This window comes from Arachis hypogaea, chromosome 16, assembly GCF_003086295.3.
Source record: "Arachis hypogaea cultivar Tifrunner chromosome 16, arahy.Tifrunner.gnm2.J5K5, whole genome shotgun sequence".
NCBI classification, from domain to species: Eukaryota; Viridiplantae; Streptophyta; class Magnoliopsida; order Fabales; family Fabaceae; genus Arachis; species Arachis hypogaea.
In genome coordinates this window covers 12,884,638-12,903,738 of record NC_092051.1, presented here as the reverse complement: position 1 = coordinate 12,903,738, position 19,101 = coordinate 12,884,638, and the positions used below count along the sequence as shown (strand labels likewise).

Sequence of the window (19,101 nt, the reverse complement as noted above, 5' to 3'; positions counted from 1 at the left end):
TCATACTCATGTCAAATTCACTTGTCACGAGTTTTCCAAATTCAGAACAAAGGGATTCATTGGCTGATCCAAAAATAATGTCATCAATATATATTTGGACTAAAATAAAAGAATCATTAGAATTCTTGATAAATAGAGTTGTGTCAGTGGTGCCTCTTTGAAAACCATTTTTCAAAAGAAAAGAGCTAAATCTCTCAAACCAAACTCTAGGAGCTTGTCTTAAACCATAGAGAGCTTTAGATAATTTGAAAACATGATTAGAATGCTCTTTATTTTCAAAATCAGGAGGCTACTCCACATACAGTTCTCTATCTATCACACCATTCAAAAATGCACATTTCACATCCATTTGATATAATTTAAAACCACAAAATGCAACACAAGCTAAGAGAAGTCTTATGGCTTCCATTCGGGTAACAAGGGCAAATGATTCATCAAAGTATATTCCTTCTTCTTGGTCATATCCTTGTGCCACCAGCCTTGCCTTGTTTCTTGCAATGCTACCATCTTCTCCTAACTTGTTCCGAAATATCCACTTGGTGCCGGTCACTTTCTTTCCACTTGGCCTAGGAACTAAAGTCCACACTTGGTTCTTCTCAAACTCTTGGAGCTCATCTTCCATTGCCTTTACCCAAGAAGGGTCACCAAGGGCTTCCTTGATGTTTTAAGGCTCCATTTGAGAGAGAAGGGCAATGTTTGTTCCTTCACTTGCCTTTCTTGTGGAAGATCGAGTTCTAACCCCATGAGAGACGTCCCCAATAACAAATTCCTCAGGATAATTCTTCAAAAATCTCCATTCACGAGGTCTGGTGGACTTGGAGGCAGATTCAGTCACCAAGGGATTCTGGGTGTTGCTGTTTCCAGGATCTCCTTCAGATTCATGAGACATAATGGAATTGTCTCTCGAATTTTCAGCAGTTGCAGTTTCTGGTTCAGCTTGACCAGAATTTTCTTTTTCATGATTTTGAGCAGTTTCATCTTCCTTTTGAGCTTGATTTCCTGCATCACAATCTTCCAAAATACTTTGCACCAAGTTAGTATCACAAAATGTAACATGTATGGACTCTTCAATAATCCTAGTATCTTGATGATAAACCCTATATGCTTTACTAGTTGTGGAATATCCTACAAACAAACACTTATACGCCTTTGGATCAAATTTACCCAAATTATTCTTGTTATTTAAAACAAAGCATTTGCATCCAAAGATGTGCATGTAGTATAAGTTTGGTGGGTAACCTTTCCAAAGTTCATAAGGGGTTTTCTTCAAAAATTTCTTTATGATTGTTCTATTTAAAATGTGGTAAGCCGTGTTAACCGCTTCAGCCCAAAAAATTTTTGGAACATTACTCTCACAAAGCATAGCTCTTGTCATCTCTTGTATGCTTCTATTTCTTCTTTCCACAACACCATTTTGTTGTGGTGTTCTTGGACAAGAGAAGTTGTGAGATATTCCAAATTCCTCACAAAAGGATTCAAATAAGTTGTTTTCAAATTCAGTTCCATGATCACTTCTTATAGGAGAAATCTTTAAATCCTTTTCATTTTGAATTTTCTTGCAAAAAGGTTCAAAGGCCGAAAAGGCTTCATTTTTGTGTGCAAGAAATAAAACCCAACCAAACCTAGTATAGTCATCCACAATCACTAAACCATAATGTTTACCACCTAGGCTTTGAGTTCTTGTTGGACCAAATAAATCAATGTGTAGCAACTCAAGTGGTCTTTTAGTAGAGATGTCTTCCTTTGGTTTAAAAGAACTTTTTGTTTGTTTTCCCATTTGGCAAGCATCACAAGTGATGTCTTTGTCAAATTTTATCAAAGGAAGGCCTCTTACTAATTCTTTCTTTACAAGTTTGTTTATTTGAACCATACTTGCATGGGCCAATCTCTTGTGCCATAACCACTTTTCAGATTCTTTAGACTGAAGACAAGCTACATTTTGATCCTTTAGTTCATTAAGAGTAAGTCCATACATATTATTAAAATGCTTGACAACAAACATCACTTCATTTGTCTTTTCATTAATAACACAACATTCAAGTCTTTTGAAAGTCACTAAATATCCTAAATCACACAGCTGACTTATACTAAAAAGATTGTGCTTCAAACCACATGCCAAAAGTACATCATCAATGAAAGTAGATTGTTCATTACCTACTTTTCCAACAGCAATAATTTTACCTTTACCATCATCTCCAAAGGTCACAAAACCTCCATCATACTTATTTAGTTTGATGAAGTAAGTTGACCTTCCAGTCATGTGCCTTGAACATCCACTATCCATGTACCACATGTCCTTTTTGTTCTTGGATGCTAGGCAAATCTGCATGAAGAGTTTCAAGTAGCCTTAGGTATCCAAATTAATTTGGATCCTTTGAAGTTAATCCATCTTGGTTGCCCAAGTGCATTGAAATCACAAACAACATTGTAAATTTTGTTTCCCACAACTCTCTTTTCAATGAAACATTGTGCATATGATGACCAAATTTCTTACAATTTACACAATGATTTTCTGATGTGTATCGCTGAAATTGAGGTGAGTTGCTTTGCTGGAAATGATTAAAAGTTTGAAATTTTCTGGTTTTTGGAAGAGGTGCATTTCTTTTGACAAATTGATTTTTATTAAAATTGTTCCTCTTAACTAAAACATTTTCACCATAATTTTTTTTGAACTTTTGGACTTTTCGAATATGAGATTTTGTTGTAAAATGGTGGTTTCTTGAAAGCAACCTCATTTTTCGAAATGTACCCCAAACCTGGCCTATTTGAACCAGGTTCGGTTCTTGGTGAAGGTTCAGTTTCACTTGTGTATACTTCATCAAGTTTTTCTTCAAAAGTTGGAACATATCCAATACCAGATTTGATTGGTGTGGATTTAATATTTGATGAAGAAGCCACAAATTTTATAGAGGAATCATTAAAAACTGCATCTTCCTTGGCTATGTAACCTAAACCAGATTTTTCAAATAATGGTCTTTGACTTGCAAGTAATTTGTCCAAGTTACTAGAACTTTAAGCAAATTTTGCTAAGTCACCATTCAACCTTTTAATCATATCATTTAATCTTTCATTTTCAGCAATTAACTCATGAGAAGGATCCACAATGTGTTTTCCTTTTAATTTTTCAAGTTCAGATTTTAGAAATCTGTTTTCTTCAATGATGTCCAAAGCATATTCAGTTTTCTTCACCTTTTCTTTTAAAAAATCATTTTCAGCTCTTAACACATCTCTTTCAGATCTGCATTCATTGTACTTGTCAAGCAGTTTTGAGGTGTTTAAAGTGAGATCATCAATAATAGCATGTAAATCATCAATGGTCAAATCATAATAATTTACCTCATCAAGATTGTTGTTTCCAGCCATGAAGCAGTCTTTATCTCCACCTTTAGATTCTTCTTCTTCATTTGAGTCATTCTCAAGATCTTCCCAAGCTGCCATGAGCACTCTCTTCCTTTTCTTCTTTCCTTTGTCCTCCTTTTTGAGCTTTGGACAGTTTAGCTTGAAATGTCCAGCCTCCTTGCAATGATGGCACGTCACCTTGCTCAAGTCGATCTTGTGCTCCTTTGAGCTTGAACCCTTGTATTTGCCCTTGTTCTTCATCGTCCTTCTAAATCTCCTAGCAAAAAACAAAAGCTCATCATTTGAAATACCATTACTAGACTCACTCTCTTTTGGTTCTATTTGTGACTTGAGGGCTATTTCCTTTTTCTTTGAGTCTGTGTTTGTGTGTGTGGTTTCATAGGCAAGAAATTTTCCTCTCAGCTCATCATAGGTTATGGGACTTAGGTTGTTGCTCTCGGTTAGGACAGTGGCAGTGGTTTACCATTATTTTATAAGGCTTCTAAGGAGTTTTCTCACCAAGGTTTGTTCTGCATAGTTTGTACCCATAGCATCAAGGTTGTTGATTATGATTTAGAATCTCTCAAACGCTTCATCAATGCTTTCTCCATCCTTCATGTTAAACATCTCGTACTCTTTTCGCAGCATATCAATCCTCGTTTCTTTGACTTGTTTAGTGCCTTCGTGTGTAACCTGGAGTTTTTCCCAGATTTCTTTGGCTGTCTTGCATCTAGACACCTTCCGGTACTCTTCAAAGCTGATAGCATAGTGAAGAAGGTTGATTGCTTTAGCATTCAGCTCCATCTTCTTCTTATCGTCTTCATTCCATTCAGCTTCTTCTTTTGGAGTCACCACTCCATCAGCACTTGTTTTTATTGGGATCTTGGGACCACTCACAATAATCTTTCATATGTTGTAGTCAATGGATTGGATGAAGATCCTTATCCTTTCTTTCTAGTAGGCATAGTTTTTTCCGTTGAAGAAAGGTGGCCGGTTGTTTGATTGGCCTTCAGTGAGGGTGTAAGCAACTATGGTTGTGCCCAAGTTGTTCACCATTGGATCTTTGCTCCAAGCGGTTAAGCTTGATTCTTGAGACCTTAGCTCCTGATACCAATTGAAGGTTGTGGTAGGCTTAGAGAATTGGGGTTAAATCTATGCCTTTCTTTTAAGTTACTGAACTGACCCTTTAAAGTTTAAACACAATGTTTGAATTCTGATTCTGTTTGAACTCAGCGGCAAAAATTTATGAGACAATTTATTTTTGTCTCATGAATATCAGAAAATAGAACAGTGCAGAGAAGGAAATAGCTAACACCAGCATATATCCTGGTTCGGTTGCCTTGTACTATGCAACTTACGTCCAGTCTCCTCTACAACAATGGAGGAATTTCCACTATAGTTAACAGTATTACATACACCAATTCCACATGATTGACACAATCCTTTCACACTCAAGTTCTAACCTAACTTGACATTGGCTATGCTAATACCTAACCATTCACTCTTAGTGCTAACCCAACTAAGAAAGGGATACCTTACAGGTACAAGATACAAGTCATGAACATACCTAAAGAAATCTGAAAATAACTCTAGGCTTTTCTCTCAAGTGTATCACTCAGCCTTTTTTCACTCATGACTTTTTTTTATCTCTCTTATTATGCCTTTTCACTCAAAAAATTACAGAAAGATAAACATTGAAAAGTACATTACAATCAGTAAAACATGAAGGAGATTAACTTCATCAACAGCCTCTTTGCTATGTGAAAAACCAGATTAGCAAGCCTTTGATTCAGTTCTTCATACTGGCGGAATGCATCTTTGACTAGGAAACACTGTCCAGTTAGATAAACTTCTTCAAAAACCTTTTCTCAGAACATACACCTCAAGAACACTGGTTTTCTCTCCTTGACTTCTGAATGAGTAGCAAGCCTCTTTTATCTCCTTGCATGTTGCTGGGTTCACCTTCCTAGGTCAACATCTTGAGCCTTGAGCTTCACCAACCCAGCCGTTCACCTTTTTTCCAGTAATCTTCAAAATAAAAACTTTGCTTCTGACTTCTCTATCCTGACCGAAAGCCATAAAGCAACAACCACAAGAGTCTTCCAATGGTCAACTTAATCTGAACCCTTGAAAACCAACTTGGTCCCCAAGGCATGTTTGAGACCGTTGATTTACCGCAGAGAAGAACAGAAATTCTCTTTTCCATATAGCTCAAAACGGAGTGACAGAGAGTTGAAGATGAAGAGAAGAAAGTGTGTTGCATGTAAGAGGAAATGGGTTACCTTTAATCTAAGCTTGATATGGTTTGAATTTTGCTGATTAGACTTCTGTGTTTCAAGTTTGGACTTTCTCTTTCTTGCTTCTTTGATGATCACCTTAGTGAGGAAGCTTTCTCTTTCTCTTTCTTACTTTTCTGAGGTTTGTGATTTGACTAAGACAGAAGAGAGAAGAACGTTACTTTGGTAGTGAGACCAAATTGGAAGGATTTGAAATTGAGTTGGGTTTGGATCGGATATCCATTAAGCAACCCGTTTGGCCTATCTGACTTCTTCCTTTGCTTTTCCTTGGGCTTCTGTTTTTGCTTTCAGCCCACCATCCGTGCTATTTGTTTTTCATTCCATTTGGGCTATAAAATTGAATTTTGGCCTGCAACAATAAATAATTAGTAATATGCATTTATAATTAATCAACAAAAATTATTATTTTGCCCAAAAATAATATTTGTCATCACTAATTGATTTAGTTAATTTCTTAACTTAACACATGTTTATTCTCTTTCAAAAACCGCTATAGAGGATAGCGGTTTCTAGTCAATCAGCTTATCTTCTTAATCTGCGTTAGGTTGTCGCGATTTTTTTTTGTGTTTTGTAGATTAGGACACTCTGTAGCGATTTACATAAAATTATAAAAAAGTTTATTCGTGTAATAAATTATAAAAAATTGTAATTGAGTAATTTTGGTTATATTTTAATTTATTTAAGTAATTTGTCCAAAAGTTATTGTTATTTTTTTCATAATTTTGGTAAGAAATTAAGAATCCGGTTAAAAAGTGAAGGGGAAGTGTAACAAAGCGGAGAGAATTCCCGCCAGAACGGAGAACCATTTCCCGCCACCTCTTGTAATTATTAATTGGTTATCGCCACTAATCTCCCAAGCTTCTGAATACGCATGCTTCATACTTGATAGTTGATACTACATTACTTTGTCATTTTCTGTGTTTGTTCAACAACACCACTCTCTCACACACACATACACTGATCGCTAAGATGCGTCGCAACACCAACGGTCGATCGCCGCTGGTGAATCAACAGCGCCAAATCACTGCTTTCTTCTCCAAATCCACTTCTTCTTCTCCTTCTCCTTCTCCAATTCTCTCCGATTCCAAATCCATCAACAACGATAAAACCTCTAAGTTAAACCCTAACCCTAAACTTACCTCTGCGAGCCCTACCCCTCCCACGCCTTCCCCTTCTAATCCCAAACCCATTCTTCTCGTCGGAGCTTCTTCTCCTCTATACTCCGATGACGTCATTGGAAAAAGGATCAAGGTTTATTGGCCTCTTGATAAAGCATGGTACGAAGGTACGGTCAAATCGTTCGATAATGCCACTTCTAAGCATTTAGTGTTATACGACGATGACGAAGAGGAATCGCTCGACCTTTCCAAGGAGAAGTTCGAATGGGTTCAGGATTCTTCATCGTCTGTCAAGAAGCTTAAACGGTTGCGTCGCAGCTGCGACATCCCTGTTGTTAGGAAGATGGTGATTGACGACGATGAGAGTGATGGAAGTCCCAAAAGTGTTGATGATGGTAATTGTGGCAGTGATGATTCGGATGAAGATTGGGGGAAGAATGCGGTGGATGAAGGCGCTGAGGTGGAAGATGACGTGGAGCTAGACAACGAGGAAGATGACTATGAAGATGGTGCTGCAGAGAGGTCTAAAAGAAAGTCAAGTGCGAAGGTGGAGCCCAAGAAACGGAAAATGAGTGGAGCAGAGAAACCGGAGCCTGCAAAAAAGAGCAAGAACGCCGGGGAAGCTGGTGGTGTTAAGGGAGCTTTCAAGTTCTCAGTATTGGAGCCTACAAGTACTCCGGATAGTGAGTGATTATTTCTGGGTTTTATTTATTACTAATCTATGTACTTTGAGACCCAGTTTGCAGTTATGTGACTAATGCAGCTCCTTATTGAATGATTTTTTATTGTTTTTATTTTAAGTTGGGGTGGGGTTGTGGCCGTTAAATCTGGTAATTTTCAAATTTGGAAGTAAATTGCTTGTGGTTGTCCTTCAAATAAGGAAGATTAACGGTCAAATGCAACCTGTTAGGTAATTTTCCCCTTTCAGTGGCATCAGCTTTGAGAGGCTGCTTCTTGTATTGTCACTGGGTAACTGAACTGCCAAGTTCAATATATTTTGTAATTTATAATTTGGGTCATGTCTTTGCAGCTAAAAAGATATCTAACGGCGTTGACAATGTGGCAAATGATGATGCCTCTGAAAGATTTGCGACAAGGGATGCTCAGAAATTTCGCTTTCTCAGAGAGTGAGTGTTGAATGTTGTCATTTACTCTTTCTGTGCAACTGGTTCTAATCAGAATTGTTATTACTATGTTTTTTGGTATCTTAATTTGTATATTTATTTTAAAGATTTATGATAAATATGGTCTTCTTACAGAGACCGCAGGGATGCTAAACGAAGGCGTCCTACTGATGAAAATTATGATCCAAGAACTCTCTATTTGCCTCCTGATTTCTTAAGGAGTTTGTCAGATGGCCAGGTAATTACTGCTAAAGTCTTATGGTGAATTCTCAAGGGTGAATGTTATTTATGTGGTCATTTAATGAATGCAGAAACAATGGTGGGAGTTCAAGTCAAAGCATATGGACAAAGTTTTATTTTTCAAGGTTTGAGTTGGTTAAGTTTTGTTGATGCTGTTGACTCATCCCTACAACCAAATGAATTTCAGTTTCCATATTTTTTTGCTGGTACAGATGGGTAAATTTTATGAACTTTTTGAGATGGATGCACATGTAGGAGTGAAAGAGCTTGACTTGCAGTATATGAAGGTAAGTATAAATGTTCCAGAGTTGTAGACCTACTTCAGAATCTCAAATTTTTTATACTGAATCATGCAGATTAATCTCTGGTCAATACTACATTTATACTCCCTCTCTCATGTTGATTTACATCATTACATGTGCTATTTTCAGGGGGAACAACCTCATTGTGGTTTTCCGGAGAGGAATTTCTCAATGAATGTGGAGAAACTTGCTAGGAAGGTTAGCCTCATAAATTACCCTTTTTTTTTTTTGCATTGCTACTTTTTTAATGTCTGCTGTTTAAGAACTTACTGAATTGTTTTGGTGGAGCAGGGTTACCGAGTTCTTGTTATAGAGCAGACTGAAACACCTGTACAGTTAGAGCTTCGTCGCAAGAATGGCTCAAAAGATAAGGTCTGATTATATCACAATAACTAGAAAAATAATTCTTTCTTATCCAGTAATGCACGCTTCATGTACTTTCAAATAGTGTTTTATATTTTACTTCTCTTTTTCCTCACATTTGATTCCATTTGATAGTACCTTATTGTTGATAGAAGAACAATATTTCTCTAAGTTAGATATCTATTTCTTCTAGGTTGTGAGACGGGAAATATGTGCAGTGGTTACAAAAGGCACACTAACTGATGGGGAGTTGCTGTCAGCAAACCCAGAAGCTGCGTATTTGATGGCACTGACAGAGCAACATGAAAACAACGCAAATGAGGTTTCAGAGCGCATTTATGGAGTTTGTATAGTCGATGTTGCCACAAGCAGAATCATTCTTGGACAGGTGCGACTCTACAATTTTGAGTCTCTGGAAAAATCCACATGCATTGACTTGGTCAAAATCTTACATGAATTCTGCTAATGTCGTAATTTGGTTAAGCACCCAATCCTTTTACCTCTATTGGGAATAAAGACAAATGGAGGCAGATAGGGCTTAAGATCTTTTTTGGGGGTGGAGATTTTTATTTCAAGGATGCATTTTTACTTTATGTTTGTTAATTATGTTTGCTCAGAATCTCAATAATGGGTTTGCTTCTCTGCACCACAGTTTAAGGATGACTTGGAATGTAGTGCTTTATGCTGCATCTTGTCTGAGATTAGGCCAGTTGAAATTGTGAAACCTGCTGAAGTGCTCAGTGCTGAAACAGAGAAAGTACTGCTGAAGCATACTAGAAATCCTCTAGTGAATGAATTAGTTCCTAATGTGGAGTTTTGGGATGCTGAAAAAACCGTGGATCAATTGAAGAGAATTTACAGGCACACTGATGAAGTTAGTCTAGAAGATAATGAGCTAGGTTGCTTGCCAGATGTTTTGCTGGAGCTGGTGAAAACTGTCAATGACAATAATAGTGCACTTTCAGCTCTTGGGGGTGCTCTATATTATCTGAAACAGGCTTTCTTAGATGAGGCATTGCTTAGATTTGCACACTTTGAATTACTTCCATGTTCTGGCTTCGGTGATCTTGCCTCAAAACCATACATGGTTCTTGACGCAGCAGCCTTGGAGAATCTTGAAATCTTTGAGAATAGCAGAAATGGAGATTCTTCAGGGTATGCTTATCATTGTCACATTCAATATCGTTACTCCTTTATTTTAATACAATGGGAATATTTTATGTTTATATTTTAACTGAAATGATGATAATCTTACAGCACTCTGTATTCCCAATTAAACCATTGTGTTACCGCATTTGGAAAGAGACTACTAAGGGCATGGCTTGCAAGACCATTATGTCATATAGAGTTAATTAAGGATCGCCAGGAAGCCATTGCTGGTTTAAAGGTGGGTTTTCTTGGCCATCCTTGTTACTTCTGGTTTTTATGATCCTTCATGATTTTATGCTAGTGGAGCTTAATATTATGCCATTTAGATGTTAAGATTGATTTGATCATAATCAACAGATTCAGAATCAATACATATTAGTAAATAATAGTTTCTTTGATATATGATTTGCTTTTTAGGGAGTTAATTTACCTTATGCACTAGAATTTCGAAAAGCTTTGTCAAGGCTACCTGACATGGAGCGATTGCTGGCCCGCATCTTCTCCACTAGGTAAAAGATATCTATGCAACTGTGTGATATTTAATTAGTTATACATGCCTCACTGATCATATTCGTAAGTACTCACTTTTCTTTTTCATGAATGTAGTGAAGCTAATGGAAGGAATGCTAATAAAGTGGTTCTGTATGAGGATGCAGCAAAGAAACAACTACAAGAGTTTATTTCTGCTCTTCGTGGTTGTGAACTAATGTTGCAAGCATGCTCTTCTCTTGGCGTTATTCTGAATGATGTCAAATCTAGACTACTCCATCATCTGTTAACACCTGGTATGGTTATCTCAATGAAATATGCTATAACATTACTCTGGGCTACTGTTTGAGGTACTGTAGTATGTTGTCAACTGTAGGAAAAGAACTTCCTGATGTCTGCTTGGCTCTGAACCATTTCAAGGATGCCTTTGATTGGGTGGAAGCCAATAACTCAGGCCGTGTAATACCTCATGAAGGAGTTGACCCTGAGTATGACTCAGCCTGTAAGGCAGTTAAAGAAATTGAGTCCAGTTTATCAAAACATCTTATTGAACAAAGGAAATTGCTTGGAGACACATCTGTAAGACCAAGACCTCAGATGGAAACAATGAGTTTAGTCCTTTTATTGTGCATAAAATCAACATTTGAATGCTCCTATTTGTGTTACAGATCACTTATGTCACTGTTGGAAAGGACACATACCTTTTAGAAGTCCCAGAAAATTTGCGTGGGAAAGTTCCTCGGGACTATGAGCTGCGTTCATCTAAAAAAGTAAGGTCAATGTTTTGACAATTTAATGCGAACAAAACTGGAAACTGTTTAGTACTATCTGTTTGATTCTCATGTCTATGAATATAACAGTCTGCGGTATTAATTTGTTGGATTCTAGTTCTAAGTATCCTTGCCTTAGTTTAGCCCATTTATTATGCTGGTGGGTCTTGGTATTTTATATCAGTTAACAGAAGTGAATTATTAGAAGTCCTACATTACTTAGGGATATGGTAAGATAGCTTTTATTATTGCTCGACAATATTCACCCTTTGCTTCTGGGTTGAAATATGTCCTTCTAACATGAATTAATCATTCTTTTGATTTCTTCATTTGGTCCATGCAGGGCTTCTTTAGGTACTGGACTCCTGCTATTAAAAAGTTCCTGGGAGAACTCTCCCAAGCTGAATCTGAAAAGGAGTCCTTATTGAAAAGTACATTGCAGAGATTAATTGGACGCTTTTGTGAAAATCATACTAAGTGGAGGCAATTGGTGTCTACTACAGCTGGTACTTATTGCTCTTCTGAACCCAATTAATAGCACTCCTGCTTAAGCCTCATTAGTGACAAGGTTGTCATTTTATTGTATTACGACCAGAAATATGAATTGAAACTGTAAAATTAGTATTTTTAAAATAATGACTTTCCTATTGCCCATGGAGGGGGAATGTACAAACATTAACGTGGTACCATTTGATCAATACAAGATTACAACAAGATTAAATGAAAATGTGAAAGATGCATGTCTCATACATGTTCGGCTGTCAAATTTTGTATTGTTCCTATTGTTTGCTCACTATATTTCTTCTGCTGAAATGATTCTCTTTGTTTTAGCCTTTCTTATCTTGATTCAATACACTCCTTTTCTTTAGGATATTTTTTCCAAGATAAATTTTCCATGCATTTAAATAGAAAATCAAAAGCATTTCGTTGTTTATGGCTTAAACTGGATGCCATCAACATATTGCAGAGTTGGATGTTTTGATCAGTTTAGCTATTGCTCGTGATTACTATGAAGGGCCAACATGCAGACCAAGTTTTTTAGGCATGCTATCTACCAAAGACAGTCCTTACCTCTCTGCTAAAAGTTTGGGACACCCAGTCCTTAGGAGTGATTCCTTAGGAAAGGGGGCCTTTGTACCCAATGACATATCAATTGGTGGTCAACACGATGCCAACTTTATTCTTCTAACTGGTCCTAACATGGGTGGAAAGTCAACTCTCCTTCGCCAAGTTTGCTTGGCAGTGGTTTTGGCCCAGGTGAAGCTTTTTCAGTCATGTTGCTTCCTTTGATCTCTTCTTTATATATATATATTGGGAGGGAGAAGTGTTGGAGTTTTTTTTTTTGGAAACTGCTGAGGTGCAAAAGAGTGTGGCAGAGCATTTGATAATTTAATAACATGTTTTCTTCTGCAGGTAGGGGCTGATGTCCCAGCAGAGAGTTTTGATTTGTCACCTGTGGACCGTATCTTTGTTCGCATGGGTGCCAAAGATAATATCATGGCTGGCCAGAGTACATTTTTAACTGAGCTTTCAGAAACTGCAACAATGCTGGTGAGACCCCTCTGGCATCAACTTTAATAACGTGAAATAAGGGTTAAGTAGGCACGATAATAAGACAGACTTGGGACAAGCTTTATGAACCCTTTTATTTGGCTTGTTACATATTTTAGATCTATTAAGTATATGAATTTAATCTGATTAAAGTATTCATACTCTAAATGTGTTTGATGATGAATACAGTCTTCAGCCACTCGTAATTCATTGGTGGCTCTTGATGAGCTTGGGCGTGGGACCTCAACTTCTGATGGGCAAGCCATTGCGTAAGTCTTTTGTGGGACTGGAATACTTCTATCCCCTATGATGTCTTTATTAATATTTGATATTTGATTTCTTACCTATGCAGGGAATCTGTTCTAGAACATTTTGTGCGGAAGGTTCAGTGTCGTGGATTGTTTTCTACACATTATCATCGATTAGCTATCGATTATTACAAAGATCCCAAGGTATTCCATGTGTGTTTCATACATAATAATTAAACCCATCCTCCTATGTTCAAAGAGATATTTGAGCTCATTTGTGTTGGTTTATGTGTATCCATGGGTTCACAAGTAGCCTTATGCTATTGAAGTCTTACATTATTATTTATATGTTATGGAATTTCCAGTTTTCTATTTTGTTTAGTAGTTCTTAGTTTGTCTTTCATATATTGTTGTAAAGGTCTCCCTCTGCCATATGGCATGCCAAGTTGGTAGTGGAACAATTGGCGTGGATGAAGTCACCTTTCTTTATAGGCTGACCCCTGGTGCATGTCCCAAGAGTTATGGTGTTAATGTTGCACGGTTGGCAGGTATTATTCTTTTCCACTTTGAAAATTGTCTGCGATTTCTTTTTAATGTGTTAAATAGTTCTTAGCCAGTTCTTGTTATAACAAAGTACATTAAATTTGTTGCAGGGCTTCCAACTTCCGTGCTTCAGAAGGCTGCTGCTAAGTCTAAAGAATTTGAGGCCTCTTATGGTAAATCTAGAAATGCGTCTCTTGAAACAAACTCTCCAAATCAGGAATGGGTTGATGAGATGATAGTTGTAATGAAAATGTTGAACAAGGCTGCTGCAAATTTGAGTTATCAGGAAGGTGGTTGTGACAGCTCCCTCCATGAACTTAAGAGTAGAGCAAGAGAACTTATGCAGCGATGTTAATTGCTGTAGAGAATCTAGATATATTTGCCATGATTCATTTTTTTGAAAAACAAGGTTTTGGTGGCCAGATTCTGTAGTAATCAATCCAGATGGGATAAGGGCCATCTTGCTTTTCATGTTGGTTGTCCAACATACCACTTTTGTTGATGGCGTGCTTGTAAATAGTTGTAGCGATAGTGATTGGTTACAACTAACAAATTGAAGCCTGACCCGTTGTACATGTTTAGGAGTTCTCCTAATAGACTTGTTTTTAAAGTTAATACAACAGGCGAATTCGGTTGGGCTTTTTCTTCCCCCCTATTCGGTATTGTTAGGTCGGTGGGTGATACAAACTACAAGGTATGAATGCTGCATGCGTAAATGGGAACTTCGTTTCAATTCGAATTGCTTTTTCTATGAACTTATGTTCAATGTTTCAACCAAAAAATAAAAAAATTGACGAGAAGCATCTTCATAATGCTCCTGATTAATATACATAAATAATGTTTATATACTTGTTGCATATGCATCAAGTCGTCTTGACTCGCTTTCGTCAGTTGTATCAGACAATGATATTGCATATTCATAATCCCCGTAGTGTCGCTGAACACTGTTGTGAATGGCTCCGATCGTTCTAATAATTATGTACATAGGTAAAATTATTCCGCTAGCCTTTAGTATAATAACCTACATCAAAGACAAGTTCCATTCAGTTGAAATTTCCATAGCCAAACGCATAAATATCATATATGAGGAATACTGGGTATCAAATATGATGGACTTACTGTTACAAGTGTAAATGGATAATCCTCCGTTCCACTTGAAAGCACTGCGAATATATGTCTTACAAGCAACACAAATGTAAACTGCAAAGATAAGTCCAGAGAGTTATTACATGAAGATACTTTAAATTAAACAAACTCAAGGAAATGGCCTAGAGGGTCCACAAATCCTATGTCTTGAAGTGAAAATGTGAACATAAACTATTATTATTCAAGCCTTTCTAAATAGAACCGGCTAATCTAGTTGGCAATATTGAAAGAATCAATGTGAGTCATTGACTCGTTAAATTTTCCAAATCCAGCCAAACTGATTAATTGATTTTGTTGTATTATCAAAGTACAACCTAAGGCACCTACGAAGCTGCTGCAAGAAATAAAGATTCGAATTTATTAACGCCGCCAAGAAAACACGTAAATGCTTACAGCTAATGCAATTGTTCGACAGCAAGACGCGCTTCTTTGAGTTGCAGCATTGCATTCTGGCTGCTCTTCCACTTCATCCATTATCTCTATTCTTCCGTTTGATTCTTCTTCCTCCATCCTTAACACAAATACAACACATTCTCCAAATTTAATATCCAAACACATCTTAATTTAGTCCTAATATAAGTTCGCATTAATAGTTGGATATATACATGTTATAGAATACCTAGTGGACATTGCTTCATCATTTATGTGAGACTTCTTAGGATGTGCTGTATATCCAGGTTGATATTGCTGCAAAGAAAAAAAACAAAACAAAATGAACTCGATCACAATTAACAAACCTGAAATACATTCATCTCTTGTAACAAAATATTAAATTGGGTGGCGACACGTCGCCACGTCGGTGAGAACAAAAATATTATATTATATCAAAATTCAAAACCGTCCCATAGAGGCCCTATTATTTTACTAGAATAGTTTCAAAATGGAAATTAATATTAAACCGAACAAGAGCCAAAGTATGTGATCCTATTCCCCAACAACAAATAAACATTCCTACATTAACTAAATATAATACTAATACGGTGGGACTTCTAATAAATAATAATAGTTAAGAAGGAAAGCTATATACATTGAGCTTACATATAACTATATAAGCCAAACAGCTAAATACAAAAGGAATGCACCTCAATCCAAATAAATAATGGGAAAGGGAAATAATAATAATAATAATAATAATAAAAATAATAATAATAATAAAAGCAAGTTAATATCATTTTGTTGCTATAGCCATTACGTCAAAACCGGATAGAGATTAGAGAAGCTCACCCTTTTTTTCTCGATACCGACAAACAAATATAAATAAATAAATAGTAACACACGACAAATATTTTAAATAGCATCAGTATTCAGTAAAGTTAATTTTCATTGTAATAATAATAATAATGAATAAAATAGTAACACGGTGGTAAGTGGTAACTTTAAACTTTCTCTTCTCTTTTGATATTGTTAGAAAAGTATGAAAGGAACAAGATATTAGTTTCGCTCTTAACTTAATAAATAAGTAAATTAATTAATATCAACAAATGCATAACTTAAAACTCTCTCTTTCTTTCTCCCCTTTTTCTTTATTGAAGAAAAGAAAATGAATATTCCAAAAAATTAATTAGCGTCAGGAAAGTAAATTCTGACTGTAACTTTTTAAAAACGATATGAAAACAACGCTATCACCAATAATTAAAAAATAAAAAAATAAAGAAGAAGAAGAAGAAGAAGAAGAATGATCGAGGTTGGTTCATACCTGAAGACATAATTCACATATCGTATTTCCTTTCTCGTTGCACCATCTCTGTATGCAATCTCTATGAGCAAACTGAATAGTAAAGGAAAAAAAAACAGAGTCGTTGATCATACTTGAGAAGAAAAAGAAGAATAATATTGTAGATAAATAAATAATCGATTGAGAAGAACAAAAGCTGAAGAAAATTTTGATGTGTTTGTACCTTAACAGTTCCAGAACAAGCACATGGTGCTTCCAAGGTTGTTGAGCTCTCAAACTCTTCTTCGTGACATATTCTACAGTGAGGAACAACCGCAGATATTAATTTCGAGTCGTTGATTATGATCACAACCTCTTCCATCTTTCTTGCTTCCTATGATCTCTGTTTCTTTCAAGTTTGTTTTCGAATTCTTTCTGATACTCTGTTTTTGGGTTCCCCTGTTTTCTCTCTTTCTCGAATCTCAACTTTGTTTATAAATACAGGGCAAAACTTTGGAGTTACCAAAATGCCCTTGCAAGTTCTTAAGGAAAAAGGGGGAAATTATTAAGATAGAAATATTATTAATGTGACTGAATTTCTGATACCATAATTATGAAGGGTCGCTTTTACCCTTTGCAGGGTCAGATTAGTAAGTAGATTATTATTACTATTTTAACTTCCTTAGCTTTCAGGCTTGTGAGGTTCAAATATTGTTAATTTTGAAATAATGGTTGAGTAATAATATGAACTTTATAAAAATTGAATTATTGTTTGGATATAGCAAAATATAAAAAAATATTTATATATTAAAATTAATTATTAAAGTTAATCATTATATATATATGTATAATATTTAAAAATCATATAAAATTATAACATATTTTTTTGGATTTTTAATATATTTATTTTTTATTATTTAATTAATATATTTTATATTTTAAGTTAATAATTAATTTTAGTAGTTAGTATTAATATATTCTATTATAATTAATTAAAATAGTAGTACAAAGTATTTATATCTCGATAGGGAGTCGTAGTGTTCATTTATTTGGTCAAATATGTTGACAAAGACATTCGCGGTGTTCAATATTTTCCTTAAATTATTCAGTCAAGTTATAAGAGATATTATATTTTTCTTAAAATATTAAAAATTTATCATTTGAAGATAACCATCCCCTTTATCCTCCGTAACAGTATGAGGATATTTTCCTTTATATGTTGCTCGAAATCGATTTAGAAGGTGATTATTATTGTTATTATTATTATTATTATTATTATTATTACAAGAGGATAGTCTTTTGTTCCTTTTTCTTCATCTTCTGTTGAGATTTTCAAAAAAAGAGGTGATATTTATATTAAAAATGATTATTAAATTAATATATATTAAAAAAAATACACAATATATATTATATATAAATATACGATGGTTGTTTTAGTAGTTAATTTTTAATATATGTATAATAATTTTTTTAAAAAAATTATATTCTTTTTTGGTTTTTAATTAAAATTATTTACCATATATGTCATCCACCCCAACATTTCAAAATTATGTTTTCATTTATCGGTGATCTTTTCAACTTTCCCCTTTTTTGATCAAATTTTCTTCCGTTGACAATTAAACATCTCGAAGGTTGGCGACATTGCTTAATCAGGAATTCAATTTTTTCTTGTCTCTAAATAGATAACCAGATTAAGCTACTGTCCGAAGCAAAACCTACATATTATTCATGAATTCACAAAATCTATTAGAGAGATTAGTGCGTTAGTTTAAAAAGTTAGATTTTAATTACTTGTTATACACAACTGATCTATTAGCTAGTTAATGCTAATTAACTTACAAATTAATTAAAAATGTTAAAATTGAGAAAAAATACGTATAAAACTTTTAAAAATAAATGATATTTCTTATTAAAATACTTTATTTATAACATTCTTAATTAATATTCCTAGCACACTTACTAGTAAGATTTAAAAAATAAAAATAAAAAAATAAAACAGAAAACAAAATGGTATGATCCTGTGCACCTTTACTTGTATTCATTTATTATAGTGAAGAAGGGGGGGCACAATTGCAAATTATTGCAACTATGAAAGAAAGATAGGTACCTTATTTTTCCTGTGCTCCTCCGCTTACAGTTCCAACACTGCACTTTCCTCAGTTTTAAATCTGGGGCCTACGATCCTTCTTCGCCAACGGTAAGTAACAAACGTTCATAGCAAACTGAAATTTGAATTGATGGGCCCCATTCTATTTATTTAATTATTATTTTCTTTTTCTAAAATTAGAATAATAGAGTTAGATTAATCCAAAACGCGCTCACCCAAATGCATCATTAGCCACATTCGGTGACTCTCCTTTCCACGCCAACCTCCTTTTCGCCTTTTTAAAATCCTTCAATTCCTAACTTATTTCATGATTGATCCATAAACGAAATAACACACAAGTTAAACATATTCTTCAATAATTCAATTCTTATAGTTACATGTTTGACAAATACTATGTACATATAAATATTATTGCGTATTGTGCAATTAGTATCTTTAATTGTGTCCTGCGATTAGAAAATAAAGCTATGATATTTATTGCATTTCATACTGTATGGGAGGAAGCTGACACACGTTACTTAATGCTTAGGTCTTAGTGCTTATCCTTTCTAGTTTTTTCGTTCTTATCGCCTCCTTTCAAATTGTTCTGGATTTATCCAACAATTATTTGCAATCCTTGTCATTTAGAACATTCACTAATCACAAATTCACAAAATCGCAG

At 35.1% G+C, this 19,101-nt stretch overlaps 2 protein-coding genes across 2 annotated transcripts; one reads left to right on the top strand and one right to left on the bottom strand.

Moving 5' to 3' along the window:
- The first annotated feature begins 6,383 nt into the window (after positions 1–6,383).
- LOC112756471 (DNA mismatch repair protein MSH6) lies at positions 6,384–14,186 on the top strand. The gene is made up of 21 exons (XM_025805076.3): positions 6,384–7,437; positions 7,785–7,881; positions 8,014–8,116; positions 8,190–8,243; positions 8,331–8,405; positions 8,550–8,618; positions 8,712–8,792; positions 8,977–9,171; positions 9,436–9,938; positions 10,041–10,170; positions 10,350–10,441; positions 10,539–10,717; positions 10,798–11,000; positions 11,090–11,191; positions 11,535–11,697; positions 12,159–12,448; positions 12,605–12,742; positions 12,932–13,011; positions 13,095–13,194; positions 13,409–13,538; positions 13,644–14,186. Exons 1-21 carry the CDS (start codon positions 6,606–6,608, stop codon positions 13,886–13,888), a joined length of 3,861 nt encoding a protein of 1,286 aa, XP_025660861.3. The 5' UTR covers positions 6,384–6,605; the 3' UTR covers positions 13,889–14,186.
- A 59-nt stretch (positions 14,187–14,245) lies between these two features.
- LOC112756472 (uncharacterized) lies at positions 14,246–16,948 on the bottom strand. The gene is made up of 6 exons (XM_025805077.3): positions 16,578–16,948; positions 16,376–16,447; positions 15,299–15,366; positions 15,073–15,190; positions 14,653–14,733; positions 14,246–14,554 (listed from the first exon to the last, which is right to left on the bottom strand). The coding sequence occupies exons 1-6, from the start codon at positions 16,713–16,715 to the stop codon at positions 14,375–14,377; spliced, it is 657 nt and encodes a 218-aa protein (XP_025660862.1). The 5' UTR covers positions 16,716–16,948; the 3' UTR covers positions 14,246–14,374.
- Between the last annotated feature and the right edge of the window lie 2,153 nt (positions 16,949–19,101).